This window comes from Camelus bactrianus, chromosome 6, assembly GCF_048773025.1.
Source record: "Camelus bactrianus isolate YW-2024 breed Bactrian camel chromosome 6, ASM4877302v1, whole genome shotgun sequence".
Lineage (NCBI taxonomy): Eukaryota > Metazoa > Chordata > Mammalia > Artiodactyla > Camelidae > Camelus > Camelus bactrianus.
Window position 1 is genome coordinate 28,203,847 of NC_133544.1, and position 22,631 is coordinate 28,226,477.

General features: G+C 46.4%; 1 protein-coding gene across 10 annotated transcripts in view; it reads left to right on the forward strand.

Annotated features, from left to right (window-relative positions):
• SLC8A3 (solute carrier family 8 member A3) overlaps nucleotides 1–22,631 on the forward strand; it is a 141,595-nt gene that overhangs the window by 17,637 nt on the left and 101,327 nt on the right. For 9 of the 10 annotated variants that reach the window (XM_045522163.2, XM_074365324.1, XM_074365326.1 and 6 more), the window contains exon 2: nucleotides 3,714–5,559. In XM_045522163.2, coding sequence (XP_045378119.1) covers nucleotides 3,776–5,559 — 1,784 coding nt within the window. In that variant the 5' untranslated portion in view covers nucleotides 3,714–3,775. Of the gene's footprint in view, nucleotides 1–3,713; nucleotides 5,560–22,631 lie in introns of those variants that run through there. The other variant, XM_045522170.2, reaches the window with a different exon arrangement.

Here is a 22,631-nt window from a genome sequence, read left to right on the forward strand (position 1 = left end):
AAAGTGGAATGGTTAAAACCGTAAATTTTATGTCATCTGTGTGTGAGCTCACAATAAGCACTTACAAGTGTCAGTTACTATTATTGATATCTTCCTAATTTGGGACAGTTCTAGGAGGGGTCTGAAGCTGATCATTATCCCTGAGTATGCCTTAAGACTGACTAAAAGCCTTCTGGAACCACTGAAGGTCACTTGGGTCTCTGAGGGGCTGCGGTGGACCCCCAGGAGATTAGGATCTGTCTCAGTTGGTGTCTGGGGCTGGGGCAAGGGCACAAATAAAATGACCGTTGGCTTGCTCATCAGAGACGTCCCCTCCTCCTCTAACTTCTCAGGCAGAAACCATCTCCTGGCAGGGCTGGAAAGAACTAGGCATCCGTGGGTCATTTTCCACCTTCAGTTCCAAAAACTTGGTGCAGGCATTTCCTAGTCATGTTCTTGCCTTGTTTTCTTTTGTCCTTTCCTTCGGTTCATTTGTTTTCTCAGGGAACATTCTTTTCAAACTGACCTCTGATTCTGACCCCATATAGGAGAGTCCCCATAGAGCCTTGTTGCCACAGGTATTGGCAGGACCAAGGGGAACAAAGACCACGATCCACCGTCATTCTCCCAGTGGGTGAGAGAAGCAGGAGTCCTTGTCCCCCATTAACCGGGATAACTACTGCCTCCACATCTGTTGCCTGCAGCAGGCCAGCCCTCTTCCCTAACCTGCGGATAGCCCGCCCCTCTGGGGTTGGCCAGCCACGCAGCTGCCACCGCCTGTCACCATGTTGGCTCTTGATGAGAGAGCCGCTCCAGCTGTGCCCACCTTCTGTCTTCCCCTGCGCGGGGCTTATCAGAATTCACAAGGGGTTGGGTTTTCAGAGGTCAAGGCAAGGAGCCAAGATCCGACTCTGTCCACATTTCTTCCTGGTGGATAAATGCCAAGCCCATGAATAGGGGCTCTGTGTTCTTCACAGACTCTGAGAGCTTTCTGAGCCTTGGAATATAAATGCTGAACACCTTCAACTGTGCTACTCTTCCGCAGCCCTTCTCATGGCTTCTTCTCCTCGGCGTGAGGTCAGAGCCCCAAGAACCTGCTGGGATGACCCATGGTACCTGGACTAACAGGGAATGTGGGCCTCAGTAGCTGGCTGCCATTCTGGGAAATATGAAACCAAATTAATCCACAGAGCCCGTTGGAAGGAAGGCCTTCAGGATTACAGTAGGCACCAGGATGTGCTGTGACCCAAAGGGAATTTCTCTTTGAGTATAAGCCTTTACAGAGGTCCTACAGAGCCTCGAAAATCTAGTCAGGATCTGTCCATGAGATCTCTCTATTTTTCCTTAGAGCAAATGGCTACAATTCAGATCATAAAATGACTTGAATGAAGGCTGATTTCTGAGTGTTCGCCTGCTCAGGCTGCCATAACAAAATACCGTAGACTGAATGGGTTAAACAATAGAAATGCATTTTCTCACTGTTCTGGAGGCTGGGATTCCAAGATCAAGATCCTGGCCAATTTGGTTTCTGGAGAGAGGTCTCTTCCTGGCTTGCAGCTGGCTACTTTCTCCCTATGTCCTCATATAAGGAGATCTCTCTCTCTCTCTCTGATCTTCTCATAAGGCCACGAATCCTATTGGATTAGGACTCCACCCTTATGACTTCATTTAACCTCAATTACCTCGTAAATCCCCTGTCTTTAAATAAAGTCACATTATGGATTAGGGCTTCAATGTGTGAATCTTGGAGGGGACACAATTGAGGTCATAGCACCGAGAAAGCTTCCCTTAGAGCCACATTTATTTATTCCAGAATGTGCATTAATTGAGTATCTACTGACTACCTACTTAGGATGCCATGATAAACAGAGCAGACATAGTCTTTGCCTTTGTCATTCATAGTTTAATGAATAAGTGAATCATTAATCAAATAACCCCACAAATACACATGTAATTTCAAAACTTTACCATTTATGCCATGAAGGAAAAGTAAAGGAGTTGACCATTTTTAGGGTGAGGGAAGGTTCTTCTGAGAAGGTGACACTTAAGCTGAGACCTGAAGCATTGTTAAGAGTGGGGGTACAAGAAGACACTGTCATTTTGGTCATGGATGGTGTCATGTGCAAAGGTCTTGAGATGGGAAATAAGTTGGTGTAATCCAGGACCTGATGTGAAGGCCATTATTGCTGACATGCAGGGAGAGGGACAGTGACAAGAGATGAAGGGGGCAGAGGAGGAAGAAGGTAGCTCATGCGAGGCTTGGCAGGTCACAGTAAGGAACCTGGTCGTTATATTAAGAACAAGGGGAAACTGCTGAAGGGCTTCAACTAGGGAGGGGATGGAGTAGGTTTGGGTTTGTTTTTTTTTTTTAAGATGACTATGGCTGTATGAGGAAATGGGATAGAAAACAGCAAGCATTGGAGTGAGTTCAGTTAGGATGCTATTGCAGTAGATTCTTCTAGTGGGGAGTGATGGTGGCTTGGGCTGTGTTGGTGGTGATGAGATGGGGGAGAGTTGACAGGACTCAGCGCTGGACCAGATAAGAGACGTGAGGGAGAGAAACGCTTGCAGACTAACACTGGTTTTCTGGCATGAGAAACTGGGTGGATGGACGTGCTGTTTTCTGAGCTGGGGAACAGCGGAGAAGGAGGAGGAGCGGGTAGGGAATGGCAGCATTCCTTCATTACTAACAGTACCCTACATGGTTGTAGCAGAAGTGGAAAAATGCAAAAATTGCTTTTTTTTAAGGTATTGAATGTGCATTCTCATTCCTTCTGAATGAGGAAATGAGTAGAAAGGCAATAAGCAGAAAGATGAGTCTATAGTTTTGGTTGAATTTCTTCCCATTATTCTGAACTCACGCTCACCTTTTAGTGCCTTGAGGCCAGCAAATGAGGCCGCATTTCACCCTGAAATCTTGCCTGCAGTTTCAAAAAGACTTATTTCAGAGCCACTTGCATGTTATTTATAGGGATTTCTACCACTTGGCCCCGTTCTGTGTTTGGTGTTTGGAATTTGAGTGGCTGGCTGATCCTCATCTTCCTGTAACTGGATGCCTAAACTCTTTCATAAGCATGTTTTGCTGAAGGTCCAAGGGCTGCTGTGGACTGGGTGTTAGGCACAGCTTACAGGGCCTCAGGCGATCTACATGGCAGGTCGTATTCACTACAGAATCAGCTCTTTTGATTTCCCAAGTAATCTCAGAATCACGGCTCACCTCCATAAATTTCTCATCTGGGGAAGAAATTTTTCCCAACCAGGCTCCGCTGCACCCAGAGCCAGGTGCTATATCTGGGTTCAATTCAGTATGTACTCTTGCAAACCTATGTTATGCAAAATTCTTGAGTATCTTGAGTCTGATGATGGTGTGGTAGGGAAGGCTTAAAACTCTAGAAACAGTGTCTGTAGGGATGAAGATTTTAAGTTGATTCCTGAGAACTCTCACAGATAGCAGAGGGCTTGGGAGTCAGGACTAGAAGGGTATCGCTTAAGTTTCCATTACCAGTATTCCCAGTATTTTAAGCCATTTTTCAACTGAGTCTACCAGATGGTCCCGAGGACAGAACAGCTATTTGTGCCTCTCGGTGACATCTATTTTTCCAAGTGAGAGACTGCCCCGTATGTCAGTGCAATATGTCGCTCAGGGTGAAGAATCAGTTTGTATTGGTGGGAACCTGCCATTTGCTGTCATCCTTATCCTTTATGCCTTTTTCTGCCTCTCTGGTCTTTTCTAGGTCTCTGGCCTGTCAGGAGGACCCCTGGTGCTGCGGTGGAAGCCAGCGGCTAAGTCTCGTGTATGGCGTGGTTAAGGTTGCAGCCTCTCACCTCTGCCTTCCTCCATTTTGGGCTGATTACTTTTGTGCTCTTCCTGAATGGTCTTCGGGCAGAGGCTGGCACCTCAGGGGATGTGCCCAACACAGGGCAGAACAATGAGTCCTGTTCAGGGTCATCGGACTGCAAGGAGGGTGTCATCTTACCAATCTGGTACCCGGAGAACCCTTCCCTTGGTGACAAGATTGCCAGGGTCATTGTCTACTTTGTGGCCCTGATATACATGTTCCTGGGGGTGTCCATCATTGCTGATCGCTTCATGGCATCTATTGAAGTCATCACTTCTCAAGAGAGAGAGGTGACTATCAAAAAGCCCAATGGAGAGACCAGCACAACCACGATCAGGGTCTGGAACGAAACTGTCTCCAACCTGACCCTCATGGCCCTGGGTTCCTCTGCTCCTGAGATCCTCCTCTCTCTAATTGAGGTGTGTGGTCATGGGTTCATTGCTGGTGAACTCGGACCTTCAACCATTGTGGGCAGTGCAGCCTTCAACATGTTCATTATCATTGGCATCTGTGTCTATGTGATCCCCGATGGAGAGACTCGCAAGATCAAGCACCTACGAGTCTTCTTTGTCACTGCTGCTTGGAGCATCTTTGCCTACATCTGGCTCTATATGATCCTGGCAGTCTTCTCTCCTGGTGTGGTCCAGGTTTGGGAAGGCCTCCTCACTCTCTTCTTCTTTCCGGTGTGTGTCCTTCTGGCCTGGGTGGCAGATAGGCGACTGCTCTTCTACAAATACATGCACAAAAAGTACCGTGCAGATAAACACCGAGGAATCATCATAGAGACTGAGGGTGACCACCCCAAGGGCATTGAGATGGATGGGAAAATGATGAACTCCCACTTCCTAGATGGGAACCTGGTGTCCCTGGAAGGGAAGGAAGTGGATGAGTCCCGCAGGGAGATGATCCGGATTCTCAAGGATCTGAAACAGAAGCACCCAGAGAAGGACTTAGATCAGCTGGTAGAGATGGCCAATTACTATGCTCTTTCCCATCAACAGAAGAGCCGTGCCTTCTACCGGATCCAAGCCACTCGGATGATGACTGGCGCAGGCAATATCCTGAAGAAACACGCAGCAGAACAAGCCAAAAAGGCCTCCAGCATGAGCGAGGTGCATGCAGATGAGCCTGAGGACTTTGTCTCCAAGGTCTTCTTTGACCCATGCTCTTATCAGTGCCTGGAGAACTGTGGGGCTGTACTCCTGACAGTGGTGAGGAAAGGGGGGGACACGTCCAAGACCATGTACGTGGACTACAAAACAGAGGATGGTTCTGCCAACGCAGGGGCTGATTATGAGTTCACAGAGGGCACTGTGGTCCTGAAGCCAGGAGAGACCCAGAAGGAGTTCTCCGTGGGCATCATTGATGATGACATTTTTGAGGAGGACGAACACTTCTTTGTGAGGTTGAGCAATGTTCGCCTAGAGGAGGAGCCGCCAGAGGAGGGGATGCCTCCAATAGTACTCAATAGTCTTCCCTTGCCTCGGGCTATCCTGGCGTCCCCTTGTGTGGCCACAGTCACGATCTTGGATGATGACCACGCAGGCATCTTCACTTTTGAATGTGACACGATTCATGTCAGTGAAAGTATTGGTGTCTTGGAGGTCAAGGTTCTGCGGACATCAGGTGCCCGGGGCACAGTCATCGTCCCCTTTAGGACAGTAGAAGGGACAGCCAAGGGTGGTGGAGAGGATTTTGAAGACACATATGGAGAGTTGGAATTCAAGAATGATGAAACTGTGTAAGTAGCCTTTACACATCCGGTCTCTCTCCATCCCTTGCCACCTCCTTCTCTCCTTCTGCACCACTCTTTAAAACTTTTCCTTGTATCCATGTTAATGTCAAACTTTGGTTCCATCACAGGTGTGCAGAATCAGCAGACACTACTGCCAGGTTCTGCTTCCAAACTCTCCTTTTGTCTTTTCACTTTAAATTGTTTTGGGGCAAGGAATCCCATGGCAGAATCTAGGGACACAGAACATGTTGTCCACTGAAACTCAAAATGATGGCTGCTGGAGGTGTGGGATGACTTCTAGAAGTTCTGCTGTCAGATTTGGGGGAATTCTTGTGACTAAGCAAGAGCTAGGAGATGATTTGGATCTCTCCTTCCTCCTCTTCTCATTCCAAGGGCTTATATGAGCTTTGAAGTCAATCTTTTCCATTCTGAGACAGTGATAACCCAATCAGGACATCCTCAACAAAGTAAGTGACATTGGCTCCCCCCACCCCCAGTACCACTTTGCAGTTGTATTGTATAACCAGATTTCAGGCACCTTTCCTTCAATTTGGAAATTGCAAAATTGATTAAAACTTGGCAGTCTCTTTAGACACCAATAGGCTAGTTTATAGTGTGAGGCTCGCCCAGTCTAGGTGAGATGAGTCACTATGGTTTGGGTCCTAAAGGTATCTTGGAGAAGCAGAGCCCAGGGCAGCGGCCATCTGTCTTAGTCACAGGTCTAAGTTCCAAAATCTGGCTAAGCAGTGAAGGAGAAGCCTCTTAGAAACTGTGGGGAAAACAAACATCTTCTGTGTGGTCATTTCTCTTCACAGTCCAGAATTCTCCTAAAATACTTCTAGGTTACTGGCCCACGTAGTCCTTCAGACACCGTGGGTCTTACACTTCCGTTGCCTCTGTCACTCTGAGGCCTCTTGTACTGGGTGTTCTGTTCTTTTCTCGGGTGGATATCTTTGAAGAAGAAAGCAGATTGACTTTCCCCAGGACTTTCAGCTTATGAGAGGGGAGGCTTTCCAGGGTGGTCAAGAGGGGCGGGGATGAGAAAGGGGAACTTCGTCTCTGAATTCCTGTTCACGTCCACAAGCAGTAAGCAGTAGCAGAGGAAGGTGTGGAGAACAAAAGGGGCATAGAGAAAGTGGGGGATGTCAACCACTCCAAGAACCTGCTAAAGACACTTCCAATGGGAAATGAAAACTCTCATCTGTAAAGTGAGAATAACAATACTTTCCTTGACAAGAGGCAAGGTGAGATCTTTTTGCAGTTTCTCCCAGCTCTAGGACTTTTCTGAGCAAGGGACATAGGTGTTCAATGTAGGTCATATTTGCACTAGCCAAAGATGGAACAGGGGATATTGTCCCCTGAAGTGAAACAGCCACTGATAAATTGATTTATTAGAGCTCCGTTTAGTCATTTTGCTGGGAAGGATAATGACTTGTTAGCATAAGTAAAAACCTGTACCTTCTGGAGAATACTGTCCAGTTATATGTGCTCTGGGGAGAGTGTTTATACATACAAATGAGAAACAGGCCCTTCCATCTCTTGGCAGGAAGAAACACGCCATGAAATTTCACATGTATATATGCCAATGTCAGTGTATAAGAGGTTATTGTCAGGCATTGAATAGCATCAAGACCACAGCATTAGCCGTAATTGGACAGACTTGTAGTTCCTTCTATTCAGTACTTATCTACCAAGGGAACCGAAGGGTAGTTTTTGAGAGGTCCGAAGCTTGGATCCCAATTTCTTCATTTCATTAATAATCAATTTGTGCACCTAAGATCTCTGAATATCACTCATCCTTCCTCAAACCTATTTGTGTTTTCAGCTTGAATACTATCTTGGTGTAAATGACCCTTATGAATGATCACTTCTGGGTGGTGCTGGTGCTAAATGTATATCAACTTCCACACGTTTGAGATGCTAGTCCAGGTGTTCTAGGGTTTCCCATCTGTTCCTTTGCGTCGTATTTTAGACTTCAGTAGACTTTAGACTGCCCTTTTGGTCTCCTTCATTGCAAAAGAATGAGCCCAAAGCCTGCTAGTCTTTTCTCACAAAGGGAGCCCTACCTTTGATACTTTAAATTGTAATTTTACAACTAGAGGCAGTATGATGTGGCAAAAACAAACAAACAAACAAAAACCATGGGCTTTAAGTACAGTGTTCTGGGTTATTCTGGCTCGACTACTGATTTAACGATGCAGTGAGGAAATTTTATTAACTTATGAGATTATTTCCTCATTGGTAAGATGAGAATAAAAATGTCTGTCTTACAGGGCTGTTACAGTGATTCAAGATAGTATATGCAGTGTTCCCCGAACATGGTATATGCTCAGTAAACATGGCCAGTGATTAAGAGTATTCTACAGAAGACACAATTGAGGTAATCTGGTTACTTGGATCTCTGTGTGACCCTAATTAATAAGCATGATAGTTTTTAGGTTACCATGAAGATCACTGATTGAAACTCATCAAATATTAGAGCCAGAGAGGACCTTAGACTATCTCCTAGAGAAGTGCCTCTCAAATGTTAATGTGCTTATGAGCCCCCAGGGATCGCACTGAAATGCAGATTATGATTGAAAAGGTCTAGGGCAGGGCTTGAGATTCTGCATTTCTAATAAGCCCTGATGCTGCTGGCCCCAGGTTAGAGTTGAAAGGCTCTAATACTCTTGATCAAACCGTGAAACCCAGGAAGGAACGTGGCTTTTCAAAGGACTTGCATAATTGGGTCACGAATGCTTGCTTCCCAGTTCCAGTGTTCAGCTCCATCTTAGCTAGACTCTAGCCCTTGCCCTGAGACCCTGCTAATTGCAATGCCAATCTGGAAACTGAAATGGAAACCCTCAAGGTACTTAGGCAGAAACTGTGTGACGCAATTTCCCTTTCTAACCCGTCCCTCTTGTGTAGTTTTATTCGCCTACCAAGCCTGGTAGCATTGGCAATTTTGCCCTCACCATACTCCTCTGAATCTATTCCGGTTGAAGCCAGGCCTGTGCTCTATCATTAACATTAGGTCTGTGAACTCACTCATTTGGTTTTGTGCTTTACTTCTTCAAAGAGGTCCTTAGCACCAGGATAGGATGGAAAAACATGAACTTTGGAGTCTGACAAACTGATGTGAATCCATCACCCACCAGCTGCGTAGCTTTAACAGGTCACTTCGGTTGTCTGAGTGCCAGATATTTTGTTGGAATGATAGGAACAATAATGTCTATCCTTCAGGATTGTGATAAGTGCTACTTACAAACATAAAGAAAATGTACCTTTAGCACAGTGTCTGCTCACAGAAGGCACTCAGTTGTTCAGCAAACATGATGTATCTGCTCCATACTAGGTTCACGACTAGGTATTGGAGATACATAAGTGACCACGATAGGCTGGCATTTCAGCTCTCAAGGACCTCATTCTCCGGTGGAGAGGGTACAGGGTATAAAGGCAAGTCAGAACACATGGGACAAGTGGTGTGGTTAAGTTCAATGAAAGGGGAATGCAAGCTCCTCGCTGTGTGTGGGACCTTCACTGACGATGCAGAAGTGAAGCAGATGAAGTGGGGATGGGTACATGCTTACTTTAAACCCAGGTTACAGTGAACTTGGGACATTTGAGAGGGATGCTGTTGGCATCTTCGTGATCTAGAAGAATCCTTGCCCTTGTGGCTACCACTGCAGCACATCATGGGCACTCTGGCCTCGGAGCCCACCACAGATAATAACGAAACCTCACCGAGATACCGGGGCTTGCCGGCACATTCGTCTCACCCAGTAAACATGTGACTGGCTCCCACACTCACAGCACTTCTCTGCAAAATAAGATTATTGTGGCTCATCAACCTTTGGGGTCTCTGGGAATAGTCAGAGCCACAGATGTCAAATATGCAAATGCCAAGATCTACTATAATTAAATAGCATAGGCCTCCTTCGGAGAAGGGTGGAGTATTAGCTGTACTACACATTTCCCAACAAAATTAGAACGTTAAAACTGGAAGGTATCTGACCTCTCCTTTTTACAGATTATGAAGCTGAGACTCAGAGATGCAGAGTGACTTGTCCGAGGTCACACAGGTAGATATGATCAATTTCATGTCTACTGATTTCATGTCTCCACCTCTCGATTTGGACCTTTCCATTTTATTTTTATCCATCAAAATGTTAACTTTGGAAAGAATATGGAAATTCTTGAGTGAGAGATGCCCTGGAAGTGCACATCCAGGAGCATTATGTAACTAATGTCTTAACTAAGAAGAATAATATGTTATGGACTGTTTTTAATCTCTTGGTTCACCTTGAAACTATTCAGGAAGAAAACTATTGAGCCCCTAGAAAATTTTTAAGAAAGCTTTATCTTAGTGATCTTTCACTGAAAAAAGGTGACAGGTGTAGCTGAGGCATCTTTTGGTGATGGTGAACTTCAGGCTAGACCTTGTTCCATGAAATAATGAAATTTTTTCAGAACGATGCAGGCCATTCTCTCCCAGGGGTGTTTGCTCTGTAAAGTTTCAGCCCCCAAGGCATTCCAGCAAAACCTACACAATTCCGGAGTTACCAGGACACAGTTTTTACATTCTCCAAGCTGACTAAAACACAGTGGGCTTTTTTCTTTTCCTTTGGCTCAGCGGGGTGATAGGATGGTCTCTTTCTGGCCTCTGGGGAAGATTATTTGCCTCTCAAATGCCCTTTCTGTGCTTGAGAAAAGTTACAAGCTGTGTGCTGAGTGAGGGTGGGCGTGTGGTGGACGTAGTGATACTTCTCCCTCTCTTTCTCTTTCCTTCTGCCTTCCGTGCCTGACTTCCAGTAACAAGGTCCTCTTTAGCTCTAGGTAAACAGTCAGCCACCAGGACCATGGGTTTGTGGAACTCATAGAGAGCTGTGTGCTTGGCTCAGAGTGGTCCTGAAGAAGAGACTCCATGCCTAAGCCAGTTGTTGAATGAGGGTGGGGGATTTAACAGTGAAATATTTCAAGTAGGATTATTCAACTACAACTTTCCCTCTTCCAGGCCTAAAGGAGTGACTAAAGGCGAGGCGGACTTTTTAGCAGAAGCTTTGGGTGTTGTGCCCAGAAAGGTCCCAGGTCCTGATAAATTTTCTTTCTTTTCTTCTTAGTTACTGAAATTGCCAAAGAATATGGCTAAGAATGATATATTCCAACTCCAGGATCCATAAAGCACCTCAAGTGTACTTAAACCTTACACGTCTGTAACAATCTCCAGGAAGTCCAGAGCCTTCCCGGTTAATTTGTTTTAGGGTTTAAGGATGCAGTATCCCTGGCAACAATGTATCTGGCAAAAGCCCTTGTACCTGACTTGGTCAGGGACCATATACAGCAGAGCATCCGACGTGCCAGACCTTGGTTTTCTCACATTGGTCTGCCCTCTGCTAGGAGATAGCTCAGTGGTGCAGGGGTAGAGATTCCACCAGGGTGAATGTCAGGTTGGGTTTGTTGAGAAAGGCACACCGTGATTGGAGATGTTCACATGGCTCGCCAGACAGAAGATGAAACAGTCTTAGCCGCAAAGCAGGCTCTCCTGGGCGCTGCTTGGAATGATGCTAGCTGGGGCTTCAGGCAATAATAAGGGAATGATGATGGAAATCCTGCCATGGGCCTTGCTTAGTTCGTCTCGACTTTCCTGGCTCTTAAGGTCAGTTTCCTCACTCACTCAGAAGCATGATGGAGACGGATGCTTGGGCAAAGTGAGGTGGATGAATGGGGAGGACTCTTCCTTGTCGTCCAGTCTCTCATCAACTTCCCAGATGTATTTGGAAGGTCATTCACGTCTTCTCCACCCCTGGGCTGTGGCCCTGTCGACTCCATGAGGAAGGGAGTAGAACTCAGAGCTGTGGTCTTCAGCGTATTCGAGGTGGTGTTTTCTTGTTGTTGTTGTTGTTGTTGTTTTTTGAGAGAAATTAAACTGTGCTTCCAGAATCCAACCAGAAGCCCTGGCATAGAGCCAGTAGTATGTAACTGAGAGGTTACATACTGCAAACAGAGCGAAGTCCCCATATTTAAACTCTGTGCTGTCCAGAAACATTTTGAAGGAATCAAATGCTGTGAGGATTTTGCTGAAAGACCATGAAGGAAAGCCCTAGGTAAACATACTCAGGAGACATGATAGTTTTCATTCACAGGAATTCTATTCCCACCCCTACCACCTCCGAGGCACCCAAGTAGGACGTTATCTGGATAAGTCGAGAAGGAGATAAAGTTGAAAGTAAAATTTATTCTTTGTGGAAGAATTTGTTTTTCTGAAAACCGAGCCATCGCTAGGTATATGTATATACTGGGGTTCAGTTATCAACATGGCACCATCCTGACTCCCTCTAGCTAAGGGTCAGCATGTATGGACATTAACCTGTCCTTGCCTGAGCCCAGTTCATTTATCACTTGGTGGCAAGGTGGTTCATGAAGAATCAGTTAGTTATGATACAGAGAACACTCTATTGTAGGTTCTTTCGTTGGTGCTTTCAAAATCAGTGCCATCTTGACAGTAACTACTCAGAATTTGGCTATGAAACGAACTACAGATTACAGAGGACTAATACTGCCGTTTCTCCCTAGCGGTCCATCTTTTTTTCCCGAGCTCTTGGTGTTGACTTGTCTACTTTTTGGTTTCCCCCTCGTATACCCCACGTGGTTTCTCTCTGAGTCGTGGTGATGTAGCATTTTGCTCTGCCACCTTCCCTAGGGGTAACCATGGCCCTGGCTGCAGATCTTCTATGAGTTCACTGTCTTGCTCTGCTCGTACCTTCCTTTCTGTTTGTAAACCCTTCTCTTACACTTGCCCTCTCTCCCAGACGTCCTCTGCTGCATCTTTTCCTCCTCTGCTGTATGTGCTCCAGGCGCTGCAGGTGCTGGTGCGGTGGATTCCACTCCTGCTCGCACGCAGAGCCTTCCTCCCTGCTTCCTTTAGTCCTGTCTCCTCTTTTATCCCTATCATTTCCCCTACATCCCCTTCCCTCACGCCATTGGCATCTGTGCTTGGATTGCCTTCTGTCTACTGTCTGATCTATGATTTCTTCAAGTGACCAAGAACGAGCTGTGAGTATCCCTTAAGAAAGCTTGTCATTTGGACAGAAGGGACTCGCCTCCCGATAACGCCGAGAAGACTGCTATCTCCCGGGAAACAAACCACTCACTCTGATGCTCTTTTCTTCCTTCACCACAAAGTGTTTGACTGTAAGTTGAGACAAGAGGGTTGAATTATGAGGCTCCAGCACAGACTGGAGCTGGTATCAGAAAGCCATCTGAGGCTGAGGGAGCCCTAAGGACCACCTTCTCTTTCTGATGCTCTAGGCCACGTGGTCTCTGTCTCCCAGCATCTCTGCTTCTCTCCGTGGCTTTCTCCCTTATTGCTTCTGGCTTATAGTGCTACCTCACAGACCAACAGTCCTATCTCGTGGCTCCTCTCTCCATATATGCTCTCAGCTCCTACCTGGAAAGATCTTTCTATTCTTCTAGCTCAGATTCTCAATCTGTTGTCCCCCTCCCCTGCCTTTTGGGTCCAACCTAACTATATCAAAGGCCACTGGCCAGATACGTGTTTGCCCTGTGTCAAGCCAAGGTCCCCCCGCACCCCCAACTTGACAGTTAATCTACGGTAACTGGGTGGTGGGGTGGGAAAATGAAGTTGCCATGGCGTTTCCATGATAAGCTACCTAAGCAGTTAGGTCTCCAAGTGGTGAACAGTGTCACTTAGAAGGCAGTCCCAGGTCAGACAGTCATCTGTCACCTCAAAACTGACACAGCATAAGAGATTGCAGTGCCTCAAAGAGCACTGATTTTACAGTGGTCTGCGAGGGGGCAGTGGGCTGGAGAGCGGGAGAAGTAGCCACCTCTGGAGCCCGCAGCCCCATCCTGTCCATCAAGCTGACCGCAGCCTCAGCAGCCAAGATGAAACTGGCTTCTACCCAGAGCAACAGAAAGCATTCCTAGTGGGTGATGCTCAGTGGCACAGATCTCAAGGCTACCAGGGTCAGTCCTCCCCCTTTGCTCTCTTCTGGTCCGTCCTCTCCAGGAGACTCGCGTCAGAAAGTAATCTGCTGTCATTATAGGTGTACTGTTTGGGTACTGAGTCATTTTCAAAGCCTCTTCTGGGTTTGGGTTTCCGAGCAGCCTGTGTTCCCGACCAAGACAGAAAGTTTCCCTGCCACTCATGCTCACCAGGGATAGAATGACAGCCTTTCCCTCCCCACCCTCCCTTGCTAGACAGTTGGTCAGCTGGACTTAGCTGGAGCCAGCAGGGACCCCCCCCCCCCACCGCCTTTATCTTTGCAGCTGTAACTTGATGCCTTTCTGGGAACTCCCCGGAAGCCAGAGTGTTCTTAGCTCCAGGTGCCACAGTGGGGGACTCGGGTGCCCACGTCCCAGGGCACAGGAGCGGGTGTAAAATAGGGCTCTTTTTGTGTCCGCTCCAGTCAGTCCGGAGTGGCTGTCCAGGGGGCCATCTTGGAAAGGACTGTTGAGGCTGTTTCTGGACTCAGTGGTGGGTGTGAGAAGAAAAGCCAAGTCTGCCAACTCTAGTCCTGGGATGAGAGATGCAAAGAACTTCATGGGATGAAGAAAGTAGGAGCCTCCATTTCCCTGAGATGCATGAGTTTGAAGTTGCCACTCTCTCTCCATTACTGGGCCAGTCCTAATGGGAAAAACCTCACTGAATCACTCTCTTCATCCTGCATGACACAGAACTGTCTTCCATTCCCTGGATGAATCCATAGGGACATAAATCCCCACTGGACACATGAAGCAGAAAACTTTATTAGACCAGAATCTTCCAGAACCCCTGCTAACCTAGTGGGGCTTCATAAACCAGACCAGTGGCTCCCAAGCAGCTTCCTGCCACAGGCCATTTTAATTGTCCATCCCCTTGTCATGGAACCCATATTTCACAAGATTTTTAGCTGAAAATTAATGAGATTTCCATTTTTCATAAAATATGTAAAAAGGTAACTGGTGTCACAACCATCAGCTGATACAATTCTAGCGAAAGTAGAGACGAGTGACATTTTAATTAACCTGTGTGGACTGTTGGAAGAAGACAGGCTTTCTATTTTGGGGGTTGTGGAGAGAGTAGTGTGAACGCAGCTACGGGCTGACTTTCAAAGGAACTAGCTGCTGTAAAATGCTTCGAAAATATTAGGCACTAACTGTTTAAAGTTGTTTTGAGGAGGGTGACCCCCTGGGGAGGTAAGAACATTCTGGAGGCTGTCTCAGAACATAGGACCCAGTGTTGCTCATCTAGGCTTCAGCATTGTTCAGAGCTTGGGGAAAGATGACTATTATTGTTGTTATTTTTCTTACATCATAGAACATTCAATATTTGTATGGAAACATAAAATTCCACTTTTGAAAGTAAAGGATTTGTCATACTTTTAGGGCTAATATCACTTTCTTCAGATTAGGTAACTGAGTTTAAGAAATATTAAGTAATTTACCTTGAACACAGAGCTTCGTATCCAAACCTAGATCTTTTGCTTATAAATCACACATTTTTCAACTACGTTACATATTTTAGCATCAGAATAAGGTCATGAAGCTGAGAGTAGCAGGCTTTCTTCTCATATGGAAAGAGTTAAGAGGACATCCAACACCTCTTCCTTAACAGCAAGAGTTGGCTGTCCTTTAATTCAGGGGCAACTGGGCCCAAGGAATTTGGCAAGGGCCAAGTAAACTCCTTAATGCCCAGCTCAGAAATCTGGACTCATCAGTCTTGACTGCTGGCTCAGACCCACCCTTGCCCAAGCCGGTGCACAGCGGATTCTTGTTTGTGTCGCTTCGTCATCAGGAACTACCAACAGAGGATGCTTTGGCCTGCTGCCTGGGGAACAGGGCGAGGCTGGCTTAGGGCCGTGTGTTCAGATCGAGGGGGCCTCTTGGTGCTGTGTCCGTGGTGGCTGAGGACATCCAGGACCAAGGGTTGGAGAAGGACGGTAAGAAAGAGCAGATGGCTCTTAGCTACAGCCCCTAGACAGCCCACGAAAGCCGTCCAAGTCTGTGGGGCCGGGAGCAACAGAGGGGCGGAGGTGGGGAGACTGGTGGCAGTCGCTCAGGGTACAATCAGCAGACATTCATGGAGCTCATACTGTGGGCTGAGCACAGTGAGAAAAGGCTCATTTCTGTCTTCAGGGTGTCCCCAGCGTGGCAGGGAAGGGAGTGTGGGTGAGAGTTGCTATAGAGGAGGGACCCCCAAGCCTACAGCTACACAGAGACACTTCCTCCTGCCTTTTGTCGGGATTTGATTTGGAATCATTAGAGGTGACTTGCACACCCCCTCCTCCAGTCAACTCAGAAGGACTTGTTAAGAAGAAGGGCTGATTGGCTTCGGCCTTTGGGGCATGCACAGATAGAAGCTGAAGTTGACCTCAGGAGTCAGTGGCCCCCAGGCGGACTGGGTCCTCAGATCAGAGCAGCACCTGGTTCTTCTGCATCACATATCATAGGGACACAAAGAATGTTGAATGAGTGAATAAATACATGAATGAAAGGAGTGAATTCCTTGCATGTTCTCTAGCTGTGTACCACCTCCAGGTTCAGCAGCCTGGGATGTGGGACCGGAACACATCTCTTAGGTATGAGGACGAGGGAGCACCCGTCATCCCCGCTCTCTGTGCTTTCCTCCTCTCCTCTCTCAGTTTTGAAGAGATCCACGGAGCACTCTGGCTTCATAGCCGAGCTCCCCTACAGCCTGACCCCTGCCCAGCACCAGTTCCTCAGAAGGTCCATTCCTGGGCTGCTCGGCTACCTCTGAGTGCAGGCTGCCTTTGATGCTCTGGAGATACCCTGTAATTCAATTAGGAGCTCCCTCCAGGGATCATGTAATTATGTCCTATCTGGGACTGGTAATGACAGCCCCCTGCCACTGTGCAGGGAGCTGCCCTGCTCAGCTGCCCAGAACCTTTCACTGGGAGGGAACTAATCTGCTTAGCCCAGATTGGATGCAGTTCTGCACAGCACCTCCCTGAAGGCCTCAGAACTGAGTCCCCACTAGCAGAGAGGGCTGCCGTCGGGGAACCTGAGGATTCACTCCATTCTTCCCTGCTCTCTGCCATGAGTCCCCTGCCCGGGATTGTTCTTGGCTGAGTGGGAGGCTGAGAGAGCTCCACTCTCCTCTCAGAGCCAGCCCACCAGCCTGCCCCCAGCCCTCTCGGGCTTAGAAGGGAGATGAAAGGAGATTGAAGATGTTTGCCTGTTTCCCACATTAGTTTGGGGAACGGGGGTGTAAGATGAACTGAGTTACCCAGCATTTTACCTGGATAGTTCAAACATCGCCCTTTGAAGGGGGAAGGGGTCCGGTCTGTTTTGAGCTATGGAGGAAGTTGCCTTAGTTCTCTGCATGACTTTCTTTCCTTCATTGGCCTTGATTTCTGTGAAATGTTTTAGACGCAGGGGTGCTGCCTCAGTCTGACATGGCCACTGCTCATGTGGTCTCTCCCCTCCACCTCCCTGCCAGCATTGAGGCTGGCCGGAGCCCTCCCCTCGAGGAGCCCAAATTCTCTCCTTGCTGTTATGTGAAATCTGCCAGAAATGCCATGGACAAACTGAACTGGGTTGAAGAGAGTCCTCTCCCTCCTGTGTCTACCCAGAACCTCAGAACGTGACGTTGTTTGGAAGTAAACACTCTGCAGATGTAATCAGTTACTGTGCGGTGGCACTCAGGGTGGGCCCTAAAGCCTATGACATGTCATTATAAGAAGGCCATGTGACGACAGAGATGAAGTTGCAGACTGATGCAGCTGCAAGCCTAGGGATTGCTGGCAAATACTAGAAGCTAGGAGAGAAGCATGGAATAGATTCCCCGTAGAACCTCCGAGGGAGGAACCAACTCTGCTAACAACCTTGATTTCAGACTTGTAGCTTCCAGACCTGTGGGAGAATAAGTTTCTGGTGTTTTAAGCCACCGAGCTTGCAATAATTTGTTACAGCAGCTGCAGGAAGCTAATACCCATGCCTTGCATCATGCCTGCTCCAGACTTCAGCGAGTGAAGGGTGTCACACTGATGGTCAAAGGCCTGGTGTGAGAAGAGCATTGCCGGCGGGGTTAATGGTCCTCAGGACACTGACCCACAGCTTCTGAGGTGGAAGGCAGCCAGAACTCATTAAACAGCTTTGTTATATATGGACTGTAATTGTAAACCTTTCCTTTCCTGTTTGCAAGTTAGATGAGGGTCCAAAAAAATAATATGGCCACTTTCTCTCAGTTTAGTTGCTTTATGACAGGTATTTTATTGGCCTCCTCATTTATTGCCCAGTCTCCTTAGTCCTGATCCACTGATAGTACTTTTTTTTTTTTTTTTTAAATTGAAGTGTACTCAGTTGCAATGTGTCAATTACTGGTGTACAGCATAATGTTTCAGTCACACATATACATATATATATATACACACACACACTTGTTTTTGTATTCTTTTTCATTATAGGTTACTACAAGATATTGAATATAGTTCCCTGTGCTATACAGAAGAAATTTGTTTTTTTATCTGTTTTTATATATAGTAGTTAATATTTGCAAATCTTCCCACCCACCCACTTTCCACCTTGTAACCATAAGATTATTTTCTATGTCTGTGAGTCTGTTTGTTTTACAGATGAGTTCATTAGTGTCTTCTTTTTTTCTTTCTTTAGATTCCACATATGAGTGGTATCATATGGTATTTTTCTTTCTCTTTCTGGCTTACTTCACTTAGAATGATAATCTCTAAGGTCCATCCATGTTGCTGCAAAAGGCATTATTTTATTCTTTTTTATGGCTGAGTAGTATTCCATTGTATAAATATATCACAGCTTCTTTATCCAGTCATCTGTCAATGGACATTCAGGTTGTTTCCATGGCTACTGTTTCTTGGCTATTGTATATAGTGCTGCTATGAACATTGGGATGCATATATGTTTTCGAATTTGAGTTCCGTCCGGATATATGCCCAGGAGTGGGATTGCTGGATCGTATGGTAAGTCTATTTTTAGTTTTTTGAGGATCTCCATACTGTTTTCCATAATGGCTACACCAAACTGCATTGCCACCAACAGTGTAGGAGGTATAGCTCTTAAACAACTGCCCAGAGGCTCCAGCTAAGGCCCCCTGAACTGCATGCCCATTTCTCCTTTTCTAGCGTTCCAATGGCTAACCCCTGGGTCATTGAAAGCACCCCACAGTATAGTTAAGAGTCTTTCATCCTGTGACTGGGGAGGCAAAAGAAGGGCTCTTTCTCCAAACCCTTTTTCCCTTTGGTGTTCCCTGGTGCTTTGCAGCTGGTTCTGAGATCCTGGTGTGTTACCTGCTTCTCCTGAAATGCAGATATGTTACCTGCTTCCTTTTGCAAAGTAAGATGGACCTGGCTGGGGAACCAATGGAAATGCCGTGGGCAACCTAAGAACAAGTGAGTCGTGGCTGTCTGATCGGTGAGAAGGGGGCACTGAATGAGTGTTGGGGAGCTGCACGACAGAATTCTGGTTTATCGCTTGCATGGTGAAATCGTCACTGCAATGATGCGGGTAGAAGTCTGTCTAGATAGAGGGGGAGTAATGGAGCAGGGCTATTAAGTGCATAGACTAGGTGTTATGTGGACCAAGTTGGAATCCGAGTTTGGCTACTTATTGGCAATGGGCTCTAGGGAGAGTTCCCTGGCCTTTAGCTTTACTCATCTATATAATGTGTATAATAATGGTACCTACCATTTAGGGTTGTGAGGATTGAATAAAACTATGAAACATTTAACTTAGTGCAGAGTCTCAGTTACTCATTTGTACTGTCACGTGCCAGTTATCAGTGAAGAGTTAATAGAATCTTGGCCGTGTCACAACCATTCTGACCTACGTGGTCCAGAGCTTTGCCCTGGTTCCTCCATCAATCATTCTATTCCCTTCCTGAGCTCAAGGTGAGCTTTTAGGAAGAGACAGTTGATCTAAAGATAGAAAGTCAAAGAGTTTTGTCTGGAGGAAGGTGGGGGAAAATACCATTATCCAGGCTTTCTTTGACGATGTCAGGGAACATGACAGGCCTCTCCCCACGGGGAGAGCAGCCCCAGGCTGGGGTAGAAGGTGACCTTGGGGTTGATCCCTCTGCCTCCTGCTGTGGACTTTATTGGACTTGTTTGGGAGATGCAGGGAAAGAAGGCGTATGGAGAGGGAAGGAAAATAAAAGGAGAGGGAGGAAGGGAGGAAGAAGGGCTGGGAGGAGGATGGGCAACGTCATTCTTATCTCGAGGATAATTACATGTGAAATCACTTGCCGGGGGGACTCTGTGGCTGGAAAGACAGTAATTACAGTACAGGCTCCCGAGGGCTCTTGGGCACATCTCTGAGCAGCAGGTAGGCCGTGTTGAGCTCTCTCTCATTAGACCTGCTTCACAGGACCCATGGCACACCATCCACCCCAGAGCCTGCTGCTGACCAGGGAGCCTAAATAGAACAATGACTGTTTCAGAGCGGATCCCATCTGTGGGCTCATGTGATAAAAACCACAAGCTGGTCCATCCTTTAGACAGAGAGCCCTGCTTGATGGCCAAGTGATCTGGAGCAAGATAACAACTCTGCCAAGGTGCTGGGCGAGGTGCTGTCCCTTCCCCTGAGCTGCCCCAGAAGAAGAATTTCAGTGACTAAAGAATTAAGTATCTCCCAGCCCGATTCTGGTGTTCCCAGTCAGGGCCTCCTGCCTTTCTTTTTTGTCTTTGTATTTAGAGATGACTCGCCCTTACCTTCAACTTACGTAAGCAAGGCAGTTTTCTGTCGTCTAACATAGTGCCGAACAATGATGCTGCCATTTATTTAGCACTTATCGTGTGCCAGGGACTGTGCCAGGTGTGTGACGTATATTATTTATGACCCTTACGCTAGTCCTGCAGTGGTATATCCGCATCCCAGCCTTGGCCTCTCTGCCTTGTGCTTCCGCTTTCATAGCACAGGATGTCACTAGGTCAAAGTTAGAGATTTGAAGATGAATCTCGGGTTTCATAGGTGCTCATCCTTCCCACAGTTGTGCAGAGCCCTTAGCTAAAATCTCCAGTGGCTGAGGCATGAACCTGGTCACTGGCATTGCTCCTCCTGGCTCTGAACACCAAGTTGTTCGATTCTTGCCGTGACAATGTCCCCATTTACATCTCCTGCCTCTCAAAGAAGTCCTTCCCTGCAGAACTCTTGGCTTATTTCCTGCTTCTGGTCTCTGACCTGGCATTTCCTAACTACTGGTTGAGCCTCGTTCTTGCATATGCTGGTTGAATCATATGTAATTGTCATTTCTGGATATCAGAAACAATCACAATGGCCATTTCATGTGGTTCATCCCATACTAGGGAGCCAGTGTTCTTAGCTTGCCCTATGTGAACGCCGCTACCCCCAGTTCCCTCTACCTATTTCCTGAGAAAGAGGAGAAAAGATGCTTGCCCACTTCTATCCCTCATCTTCCAACACTGAGAGGCTCCCCACTCTTTTACTGGTCTGTTACTGCCACCACCCAAGGCTGAAGGGACTCCCTCAGATCTTAGGCATTGTATCTGAATGTCTTTCATATTCCCTTCTACCAGTGCCCTCCCCTCATGGAACCAAACAAGCAAACAGACAAACAAAGTATGATGTTACACAGTATAAAAGACGAGAAAATCAGCTTTGGAGGCAGGTGGACCTGTGTTTCAACCCTGACTGTGCCATGCCTTAGCTGTGTGTATTAGTTTTCTCTTGATGCGTAACTAATTACCACCAACAACACTGACTTATTAATGCTCAGTTTCCGTGGATCAAGAATCTGGCACAGCTTAGCTGCAGTCAAGGTGTTGGCTGGGGCTGCTGTCTTATCTGAGGCTTGGGGTCCTTTTCCAAGTTCAGGTGGTTGTTAGCAGAATTTATTTCCTTGCAGCTATAGAACTCATGGCTTCCTTCTTCAAGGTCAGCAGGAAAGAGATTGTCAGGTTTTAAAGGGCTCCTCTGATTAAGAGGGGCCCATCCAGGGTAATTTCCCTTAAAGCCATGGTTTAAAAGTCAACTAGTTAGAAACCCTAATTATATCTGCAAAAATCCCTTCACCTTTGCCTTGTAACATAATCATGTCATATAACCATTGCCATGTTCACAGATCCCGCTCACCCTTTAGGGATGGCTTTACACAGGGTGTGTATAGTGGGGATAGGAAAGAATCTTAGACCCACATGAGAGTTCTGCCTACCATGCATGCTCTGTGACCTCAAGTAAATTGCCTACTCTTTTTAAGATTCAACTTTCTTACCTGGGAAAAAGGACAATAAAACCAGTCATAGAGAGTTATTCCAAACCCTAAAGAGATATGTGGAAAAGAGTGGCAGTTAGTAGACACAAGTACGTAATTTCCTACTTAAACTTCCTTTTGCTGTTCATCTTTCCTGCAGTCTCTGTGGTTTGAAATACCACAGAAAACCATTCCAGGTAGTCAAAATTATGCCAGAAAGTATAGTTGATTTTCATTATTTGTAGGAGTTATGTTCCGTAAAGTTGTTGCACATACTGAATTAGTGAATAAGGAAGCATTACTCACAGGAGAAGTAAAGAGTTGGGTTCCTGTGAGCTCCTGATCACAACATTTTTTTTTATCAGTTGATCAAAACATAGTTTTGTTTTATGCGTATTGCTGTTTAATATATGCTTATTAAATATATGGTTTTGCTTATTAACATTAAACTCATGGGTAGCAACCCTGTAACTCATGCCTGAACGAAGCTTATCCAACACAAATGTTTTCTCCAGAGGATGCATAGCCTTCCTGCACTTAGGAACACTAGACAGCACTTCAGCATTCTGCTTGGGGGCCATTTAAAACAGCAAAATCACCCACAAAACCCCACAAAAATGTAAAAAAAAAATGGCATCGGGAAAATGGTAAAAAGACACTTGTTTACAGCATGAGACAAAACACGAAGGCAGAGTATCACCTTGTTTGACCTTACCTGGGAACATGTCAGGTGACCTGCATTTTATAAATATATATATATATTTTATATAAATATCAAATTAAAAAATATGTAACAAGTAGGTTTTATCCCCCCAAGTCTTTTTCTAGTGTGGAGGAGCTGGAGCGAGGGTCAGAAGCAAGGACCCTTCTTCCATTTCCCTCGCTGGGCCTCTTTGGA